This window comes from Salpingoeca rosetta (assembly GCF_000188695.1).
Source record: "Salpingoeca rosetta unplaced genomic scaffold supercont1.7, whole genome shotgun sequence".
NCBI classification, from domain to species: Eukaryota; class Choanoflagellata; order Craspedida; family Salpingoecidae; genus Salpingoeca; species Salpingoeca rosetta.
The window spans coordinates 1,819,117-1,829,116 of NW_004754927.1; the positions used below are offsets into that span (position 1 = coordinate 1,819,117).

The window sequence follows — 10,000 nt, forward strand, 5'->3', positions numbered from 1 at the left end:
AACAAGCAAGCCAGCCAGCAAGCAAGCCAGCAAACAAACAAATAAACCAGCCAGTCAGCAAGGAAGCAAGCAAAGTACATGCTGCGTACCCATCGCGTGCGCGCCACTCTGCCCCGTGGCGAATGAGACGGGACACCAGGTCCGGTTTGCCGATCCAGGCGGCGATGTGAAGTAGCGAGCGTCCTTGAAAGTCTGTTTCATTGACATCAATTCCTCCAACAGATGACCCAGACAACAGCTGTTCACATCACACACACACACACACATCACACACACACACACACACACACACACACACACACACACACACACACACACACACACACACACACACACACACACACACACACACACACACACACACACACACACACACACACACACACACACACACACACACACACACACACACACACACGCACACACACACACACACGCACACACACACACACACACACACGCACCAGAGAGCGCATCTGCTGCTCCGATGATGCTGACGATTTCAACGTGGATACCAGGCACCACGTGCACCTTCGTGCCCTCCTCCAAGCACACGATGCCAAAGGGTGTACACACCAAGATGATGGCCGTGTTGTACGTTTCCTGTTGAGTGCATGGCAATTGAGCAGATGAGTGATAGGACGAAAAATGGGTGGGGTGATCGGGAAGCAACCAAGCACAGACACAGACAGATATACAGACAGACAGACAGACGGACAGACAGACAGACAGGCACATACACATACACACACGCATACACATACACACACACAGACGCGCACGCACACGCACGCACACGCACGCGCGCAGACACACACGTAGATATCTTTGCATGCGCGATAACAAGCCTCTACTGTCGTCAAGGGTTTGTTGTCCGTCCTGTCAGAGGGGACATGTACAGGACGAACACGCGCAAAGGACATGTGTGGGCAGGGGCGGCACAGGTGGAGGGGCAGAGAGAGGAGTGGGCACAGGGAAGCAGATTCACACACACAGACACACAGACACAGACAGACACAGACACACGCCCACAGACAGACAGACAGACAGACAGACAGACAGACACACACACACACACACACACACACACACACACACACACACACACACACACACACACACACACACACACACACACACACACACACACGCACACGCACCATCGGAGCAGTGTGGGTGCCTCCCATTCGTTGACGATTAGGACATGTGCACGTGCGACGATCCGGGTGATGACGGCGGGGTCAAAGTTTGCAGAGAGGGGGGACGCCTTGACCACAATGGTGAGATTGGAACCGCACCGCGCACTCGCTTCCTCCAACGCCTGACGCGGGAGTAATGGCGTGAGATACGATACAGCAACACAGGAGAGAGGAAACCTTGGGAGGAGGGGGCACACACAGTGCAATGGAAGGCGACTAACTCACACACACGCAAACACACACACACACACAGACACAGACACAGACACAGACACAGACACACCTTTGCAACGGCTTCGTGCTGGACTTCGAGTTGAACGAGGAGGACGCGTTTCCTCTTCTCATCACTACTGAGCAGCTCGACCACATTGTGCACATCCTCATCGTTCACTGCCTCGTTTGCCGCAGCATGCGTCACTGTCACCTTGCCCTGGTATGGCAAGAGAATGTCGGTGCATGAGTGATAAGTGTGTGAGTGTGAATGTGAGAGTGAGTGTGAGTGTGTGAGAGTGAGAGTGTGTGTGAGAGTGAGAGTGTGTGTGAGAGTGAGAGTGTGTGAGAGTGAGAGTGTGTGTGAGAGTGAGAGTGTGTGTGAAGTGTGTGAGTGTGAGAGTGTGTGAGTGTGTGAGTGTGTGTGTGAGTGCGTGTGAGTGTGTGTGTGTGTGAGTGCGTGTGAGAGTGTGTGTGATTGATCGTCACGTCTGTGTACTTGGATATTCATCGTCACGTCTGTGTACTTGGATATTCACGTGGATGTACACGTATGTGCATGTGTGCCCGTTCTGACTGACCTGGACTTGTTGGGGATCTGACGAAAGCACATGCAGACGCATCGCCACAGTGAGAAGGAAGGGTGATAGAAGGACAGATCACATTTCATGGTCAACACAACCACATCTTCATCTTTCATCACAGACGCAGACACACAGCACAGACGCAACAATACGGATACACATACACGCGCACCTTGTGGACATGGGAGACGTCGACGTGATTGAGGCGTAGGGAGCGCAGTGCAATGTCGCTGAACTCGTCTTGGCCAACGCGGGCCACCATACTTGTGTTGATACCGAGGCGAGCAAGCGCAACAGCGGCGTTGGCACCTTTGCCACCAGGCAGCGTCTCAAACACCCTGCACCGCGTGTTGGAGTTCTTCTGCGCTTGTGGTTGCGCGACAATGGTGGCAGTTGTGAGAAAGTACGTGCACGTGTGTGAGTGAGTGTGTGTGTGTGTGTGTGTGTGTGTGTAAGTGTGTGTGTGTGTGTGTGCATTTCACTGTTGTCTGTTAACGCGGCGCACGTATCCAATTGTAGTCAAAGCAAGTGACAAGCGTACAGCGCAATGCGCACCTGTGGCAGTGATGGTAGTTCCGTGAGGAGATCGATGTTGATGCTTCCAAACACGACGGCGTGCACATCCTGTATTGACACACGATCAACAAGACTGTGGGCAGCGGGATCGGAAGGACAAGAGGAGGGCACACATCGTCTTCAGACACACACACACACACACACACACACACAGACACACACACACACACACACACACACACACACAGACACACAGACACACACACACCGACACACACACAGCCAACCTCGATCGTGGAGAGACTGCCTCGACGAGTGCGCACAGGGCGCGAGTCCTGTCGCTGCAGTGGCAGCAGACTGTCACCACCTTGCTGCTCTTGCTGTTGTTGCTGTTGTTGTTGTGTCTGGGCAGCATCGTCCCCACCCGTGCGTGGTTGATCCTGCACACCAAGCCCTTGGTCGGACGCAAGCTTCTCCACCCTTGTCTGCAGCGTATCCAGGCGTGTATTCTGTGCGGCGTGTGTGTGTGAGCGTGTATGTGTGTGCGTGTGAGCGTGTGTGTACGTGTGTGTGTGTGCGTGTGTGTTCACAACCACATGCGCGCTTCGTTCTTTCTGCAGCACCTCATATACACGCACACACACGCTACTTCAACCCTACTGACAATCATTTGCCATTTCCTGTCCATCTGTCTTGTTGCGGCTGCAAACATGCTGCGAACAGCAGCAGCAGCACCAGCGTGCCGTTGCTTGCTTGCGTCTGTCTCCATATCCGTTGCTGTCCTTCGCAGTGTGTGCGCGACAAATCCCAACAAGCAACAAGTGAGTGAAAAGCAAAACGGACACTGCTGACGATGCAAACAAGGACTGTTTGTGGTGCTGTGCTTGTGGGCGTTGGTGGTGTTGTTGGTGGCTGGTGGCTGTGTGGATGGCTGCGAGAGCAGTGGCAGCGGGGGCGGAGAGCGAGAAGCAAGGACACGGGTGCGTGGGGCGACTTGGAGATGCTGAAGCCAGATAGCGGAGCGTCCAAGGACGAAGTGGCGGAGCGATATGCGCGTCTGCGGCTGCAGCACGGCGACAACACCATCTGCACCCTGTCGCGGCAGGTGTTGACGAGCGTGCTTGGCTACGATCCCAGCGACCAGGAGTCGCCTGTCCTGCAGGCCTTCCGCCCTTTGAAGACAGGCACACACTGCTCGTTCGCCAAGCGGGCTGTTGTCTGGGCTTGCCATGGCAGCTTTTCCCTGGAGACCATAAGCACAGGCGCCTGCGGCATCGCTGATGGTGACGATGTGGACGCCGTCGATGCGACGCTGCGCGCAATGGCACTGTTCGCTTCAGCCTGCCACAAGATTGACGCGTTCGTGATTGCCTTACCACCGGCTTCAACCATCCAGGAGCACGGCAGCAACGTGCGCCGACTCCTCACCTGGCTGTCGTGAGTGGTCGATGCGTATGTACATTGTGTCGTGTGTGGTGGTGTGTTTGTGCACGATGTGGTGTGCATGTGCATTGCTTGAGCAGCTGCGCTTTCGTGGGCTTGCTTGCGCTGGCTTGCTTGTTTAAGCGTACAAGTACAGACAGAGATTGTAATGTCGCTGCTAACGCTTCTTCTGATGCTGCTGCCATGCACAACAAACTTGCACAACGAACCCCTCATGACATTACACCAGAGACATGGATCCGTCTGGACGGAGGTGCATGGCGAAAAGCGTGGACAAGAGCCGCTGGGTGTTTACCTTTGCGGGCAACGAGTTCTTCATCACCACCTTTGCGCCGTGCTACCCGCGGCAGTCGAGCCGATACCAGTTTGGTGTCAGGGACGCCGCCTTCATCTTGTTTCAGGTGCGTTCAGATGGGCGTGTGTTGGATCGTGCTTCTGCACTTGAGTCGCTGACAGTCCAAAGATCGGTGTTGCATTTTCATCAGCTGATCGGTGGCTCTAGCTGGCAGTGTCAGAGTGTTCCTCGCCACCTGGCTCACGTCTCCCACTGCGTTGGTGTTCGTGTCTCGTAGCCCTACCACTCCTTTTTGCTGCATCGCGTTGGCGTCGAGACGTCGAGATCGGAGACAAACTACACACACCCTGCCAACGTCCGAGACGAAATCAGGTTGGTGTGCGTGTGCGTGTGCGTGCGTGTGTGTGCGTGTGTGTGTGTGTGTGTGTGTGTGTGTGTGTGTGTGTGTGTGTGTGTGTGTGTGTGTGTGTGTGTGTGTGTGTGTGTGTGTGTGTGTGTAGCTGTGGTCGTTGTCCTGCACTTGCGACAGCGGAGAACTTTCCTCTCACATGTTCGAATCTTCACCCATCGGGATCACCACACCGACGATTATCACCACCACCACAGAGCGCGGTTTGCGAGGCATGGCAGCCCTTACTTTGTACCCGAGGACCCAGCACGCATGCCCAACTGCCACCAGGCGGTGTCTCCCCTCACGTTACATGCACCGGCTGTGCGGTGGTGGCTGGACACATGCCCACTCTCACGCCACACCTTACAGCAGTTGGAGGTGATGGGCTGGAAGGAAGAGGGGTGACAACAGAGCAAGATGCTTACGGGGGGGGTTTGTGTGTGCGCGTGTTTGTGTGTGCGCGTGTTTGTGTGTGTGTGTGTGTGTGTGTGTGTGTGTGTGTGTGTGTGTGTGTGTGTGTGTGTGTGTGTGTGTGTGTGTGTGTGTGTGTGGTCGCGCGCGTCTGTTCCCTCGTTCTCTCTCTCTCTCTCTCTCTGCGCGTATTCGCTGCACTATTTGAACGCTTGCTACTACATCTCTCTCAAACGATGAAGAAGAAACAAAGTCCATTTATGTTAATCAAAAGCCAATCTCACTTACACAGACAGACATACAAAAACACCCAGCCACACAGCCACACTGTGCATCAAAGAATGAGAGAATACGATATATGCCCAGGTATCAATGCCATCTTGCCATGCCAACGAGACCAACCATGTCATGACCCACCCACACACCCACACCCACACCCACACCCACACCCCCACATCCAAGGGTGTGGTGCGTTGCCTGTTAAGGAAAGGTCTCATCCATGGCACCATCGGTCTGTGTCCACGACGTCAGCATCATGACGGGGCTGCTGCGGCGCTTGGCTGTTGTCGTTGAGGTGTGCAGCGTCAGGTGCAGGCGAATGCCCTCAGCAGGCCCGCAGATCTGAATCAGGTCTTGCTTCGTCACGCTCAGCAGCACCTCGCCTGCAGTGGGCCGGGCGAAGGAGAGAAAGAGAGAGAGAAAGCGGAGGGAGGGGGGATGGACAGGACAATGGGGTGAGGTACGACAACGACAGAGGGTGGTCAGGGAGGAAAATGAATAGAGACGAAGGGTGCACAAGCTACGCACCATGTTCGCAAACGCGCACATGAACATGTATGCAAACACACACAGCACAGCACACAGCACATACAGCACACACAGAGCACATACAATACACGCACATACAGCACACAGCACAGCCGCAGACCTGAGTAGTATTGCAGGGCGGGGATGATGGAGTGGAAGTTGTGGTACTCGAGCCACTGTCGCACGTGGTCGGCGGTGGACGTCGCCGTGATGCGCGCTGGACGCGTGCGGCTCATGCGCGAAAAGGTATTCGAATCACCAGTCCCTGACGCGTACTCACGCTGCTGCTGCTGTTGGTGGTCGGTGCCAACAGCAGGGGACATGGCGGTTGTGGCTGTGGATGTGGCTGTGGCTGTGGCCAGTGCAGCTGTGGGGTGGGTGGAAGACACAGCGGTGCTTGGCAGCGATGATGTGTCAGCAGGCGGCGAGGGTGCCATGTGCAGAGAATTGCTCGCAGTTGTGTTGAAGTCATCGAGGGCCTGCAAAAACGTCAAATCAAACAACGCATCCTGTGACTGCTGATGGTGCTGATGGTGCTGATGGTGGTGGTGGTGGTGGTGGTCAGCGGGCTGTGCCTGTTGCGATGCCAGCGCGTGACGCATCCAGTGTTGCTGCTGCTGCTGCTGCTGCTGCTGTTGCGCATCACCAGAATCGCCCTGTGCACCACCGACTTCGCCGTTGCCACCGCTGTTGCTGCAGCCACTGGCATCCCCTGCGTGTGGGGAGGGCGGGAGTGCAGACAGCATGGACGCAAACAGCTGGCTTGTCGTGTCGTCGCCATCATCGCCGCCGCTGTGTTGCGTCATGTCATGGGCAGGCGAGGCAGCTGTTGACGCAAACAGCGACAAGGCGGGCTCGTGCGACCACCCAGCTTGCTGTTGCTGTAGCTGCTGCTGCTGCTGCTGCTGCTGATCGTGCTGCTGATCGTAGCGATGTTGTGGTTTGGTGGCCGCTGGTGACGACACAAACAGCGGTGCATGCTGAAAGTGATGCTGGTGTTGCTGTTGGAGGTGTTGGTTGTCGTGTTGCTGTGTGGGGGCACCTTGCCCCTGCTGAAATCCATCATAAGCATGGGCGTGCTCTTGCTGCTGCTGTTGTTGTTGTGGTTGCTGTGGCTGTTGTTGTGGCTGTTGGTGGTGGTGGTGCTCTCGGGATTGGATGTCGAGGTCGCGGCTGAGGGCGTCTGACAGCAGCAGCTGCCCCGTCTCATCGCGCCGACTTCGACTGCTGTTGCTGTTGCTGTTGCTGTTGCTGTTGCTGTTGCTGCTGCTGCTGCTGCTGCCCATGCCCATTGGCGGGACATGCTCCAAGCCAGTTCCCCACTGCTGCTGCTGCTGCTGCTGCTGCTGCTGTTGTTGGTGATGTAGAAACAGGCCTGGCGAGCGCCTGTGCTCGCGGGTGTGGCGCAGCGTGTGTCTGTTTGGACTGTGCGGCGCATGTCTCGTGCGCTCGTGATGCGGGAGGCGGGATGGTGGCAGCTGCTGGCGTGCCATCTTGCGCGGCTGGTCGTGGCGGCCACGCACCCGCGCTGACGAATGCGACGACGAGGAGGGCGATGATGGCGACGACACAGAGGTCGTCGTTGTTGCGGTGGTGGTGGTGGTGGTGGTGCCTGGTGATGGGAGGTGGGTTTGTGGTGCCGATTGGAGGTGAGCAGCCTGCACGGGGGTGGTCGATGGTCGTGTCACCATGGAAGGTGTCGATGGTGTTGATAGGGCGTGGACGCCGTGGTCCATCCCGCGGTACCGCTTCAGCTGCGACGCAGCGCCACCACCACCAAGGCTGCTGCTGCTGCTCGTGGCAGGAGTGGTGGCTGTGGTGGTGGCGATGCTCACACCCGGCTGCTGCTGTCGAGGTAGGGGTGTCTGCACTGGTGTGTGTACGGACTCCTCATTCCCATCAGCAGCAGCATCAACATCAGCATGAGCAAGGATGGCAGCATCAGCAGCGTGAGTGGCAGGGGTGGCGGTGGGCTGGCTCGTGGGCGCCTTCTTTGCGAGTGCGCTGTCACTGCCACGACGACTGCTTGTGTTGCTGCCGTCGCTGTCGCTGCTTGTGCACGGTGTGGTTGCGTCTGTCTGTCGGTAGCGCGCAAACACACCGCCCTCCGCCTCCGTCCCGCCCTCGACAAGTTGTTGTTGTTGTTGTTGTTGTTGTTGTTGTTGTTGTCCATGGTGTTGTTGTTGTTGTTGTTGTTGTTGTTGTTGTTGTTGTTGTTGTTGTTGTTGTTGTTGTTGTTGTTGTTGTTGTCTGTTGTTGTTGTTGTTGTTGTCATGGTGTTGTTGTTGTTGTTGTTGTTGTTGTTGTTGTTGTTGTTGTTGTTGTTGTTGTTGTTGTTGTTGTTGTTGTTGTCCATGTTGTTGTTGTTGTCCATGGTGTTGTTGTTGTTGTCCATGTTGGTGTCTCCTTGCTTCGTCCACGACGTCCTCCTCCTCCTTGGCCACACGTGTCGGCGTCAGCTGCAGGCGCGACAACAGATCAAACTGCGACGGCTCATCCACCATCGCCGGCAACTGCTGATGATGTTGGTGCTGTGATTGCTGCTGGTGGTGCTGTTGCGCGTGGTGCGGGTAGTCCCCCTGAGGCGTCAGCACGGTGTGCACTTGGCCCGGAATATACCCCTGACAGCAGCAGCGCAAAAACGCACAACAGGTCTGGAGTGAGTGCTGAGGTCACACATAGTGGTGACACAGACACACGCAATCCTGCGAGTGCGAGAGGGCAGTGTGTACTTGGTACCTGTTTTGTGTTCTTCCTGGCGCGCTCGAGATCCGAGCGGAGGCGGCGGTTGACGACACCCGCATTTGTAAACACCTGGCAGAAACGAGCACACACGTACACGGACACGAGTACACAGGGACACACACACACACACACACACACACACACACACACACACACACACACACACGCACACACACACGGATATGCAGACAGGCATGAGCACGAGCGCAAGATGGAAGCGTGAGACTAGCGAAAAACACACAGCTACAACGAGTGCGTGTGTGTTTGCATGAACAATGGCCATTTCGGTTGAAGAAACAGCTCACCTTGACGCAGCAAGAGAAGGATTGCTTTGCTTCACCCTCGCCTGCTGTGAAACGTGGTCGAAGCAAGCCATTGCGCAAAATGAGAATTGGGCAGGCGTACATCACACACACACACACACACACACACACACACACACACACACACACACACACAAATTTGCACGCAACTACAACCACGCGCATGCCTGCATTTGAGCATGCTATCACCACTTGCTCTCCCTTACCTGTGTCGAGAGAGAGTTTGAAGCGATACCCGGCCTGGCCTCCATGTCCACCCTTGAACGACGTGCTGAGGCAGTTCACCTTTCCACACGGCATTGAGTGATTGAGGGTGTGCGGTGGATGCAACGTAAACGGATCACACGAAGCAAGCGCAGGAGAGGTGGGAATGGGGATGACAGCAGGGACGAAACAACTTAGCAAGAAGCGGTGGTGACTCCTTTGTTGGGAAGGCGCACCTTGAATGCAAGTGTCGCGGATTGCGACCAGGTGAAGGAGATTGACCCGAGCAGATCGGGTACCGGCGCCGTCTGCCGCGCTTCGTGGATACCGTGCGAAGCAAGCGCATCTAATACCAGCACGCACACACGCACACACACACACACATACACACACACACACACGCATGCACATACACACACACACACACAGAGTCACACACAACAAAAGGCGACCCATGAGGACACATGAGGAAACGTGCCATGATCACAGCTGCACGCGAAGGACAGGAAATGTGTCGACAGCTTACCAAGCTCGAGAATGCCCTGCTGTGGACGCTGCGCCAGCCATGCCACGACCGCATCTCGCGCGTTGTCGCAGTCGTTCTTGGACACAAAGTCAAACTTGATGGCGGCCTAAACCAGCAAAACGGGCCGTGTTTGAATGTGTGTGCGTGTGTATATGAGTGAGTGTGCGTGTACGTATGAATGTGTGAAGGTGTGTGCCTCTTGTTGTGTCGCCACCAAGAACAACACAAAAAAACCAAAAACAAAGAAGAACAACAACAGCGGAGACAGACAGACACACACGCGCGCGCGCACGCACGCACACACACACACACACACACACACACACACGCGCGCGCGCGCGCACAC

At 55.9% G+C, this 10,000-nt stretch overlaps 3 protein-coding genes across 3 annotated transcripts in view; 1 reads left to right on the forward strand and 2 right to left on the reverse strand.

Annotated features, from left to right (window-relative positions):
* PTSG_03428 (uncharacterized protein) overlaps positions 1–3,197 on the reverse strand; it is a gene marked incomplete at both ends in the record, with an annotated part of 8,125 nt that extends 4,928 nt beyond the window's left edge. The window contains 9 exons of the mRNA XM_004995957.1: positions 90–192; positions 465–603; positions 819–879; positions 1,161–1,321; positions 1,483–1,629; positions 2,166–2,354; positions 2,549–2,617; positions 2,797–3,018; positions 3,174–3,197. Of these exons, the coding sequence (XP_004996014.1) occupies positions 90–192; positions 465–603; positions 819–879; positions 1,161–1,321; positions 1,483–1,629; positions 2,166–2,354; positions 2,549–2,617; positions 2,797–3,018; positions 3,174–3,197 (1,115 nt within the window). The remainder of the gene's footprint in view (positions 1–89; positions 193–464; positions 604–818; positions 880–1,160; positions 1,322–1,482; positions 1,630–2,165; positions 2,355–2,548; positions 2,618–2,796; positions 3,019–3,173) is intronic.
* Positions 3,198–3,294: 97 nt separating this feature from the next.
* On the forward strand, positions 3,295–5,142 carry PTSG_03429 (uncharacterized protein). Its single transcript, XM_004995958.1, has 4 exons — positions 3,295–3,946; positions 4,182–4,353; positions 4,525–4,619; positions 4,854–5,142. The coding sequence occupies exons 1-4, from the start codon at positions 3,363–3,365 to the stop codon at positions 5,041–5,043; spliced, it is 1,041 nt and encodes a 346-aa protein (XP_004996015.1). The 5' UTR covers positions 3,295–3,362; the 3' UTR covers positions 5,044–5,142.
* Positions 5,143–5,529: 387 nt separating this feature from the next.
* Positions 5,530–10,000, reverse strand: part of PTSG_03430 (uncharacterized protein) — a gene marked incomplete at its 3' end in the record, with an annotated part of 5,033 nt that continues 562 nt past the window's right edge. The window contains exons 3-9 of the mRNA XM_004995959.1: positions 9,655–9,760; positions 9,365–9,474; positions 9,131–9,209; positions 8,907–8,950; positions 8,596–8,670; positions 5,978–8,477; positions 5,530–5,711 (exon numbers count right to left, since the gene is read on the reverse strand). Coding sequence (XP_004996016.1) covers positions 5,530–5,711; positions 5,978–8,477; positions 8,596–8,670; positions 8,907–8,950; positions 9,131–9,209; positions 9,365–9,474; positions 9,655–9,760 — 3,096 coding nt within the window. The remainder of the gene's footprint in view (positions 5,712–5,977; positions 8,478–8,595; positions 8,671–8,906; positions 8,951–9,130; positions 9,210–9,364; positions 9,475–9,654; positions 9,761–10,000) is intronic.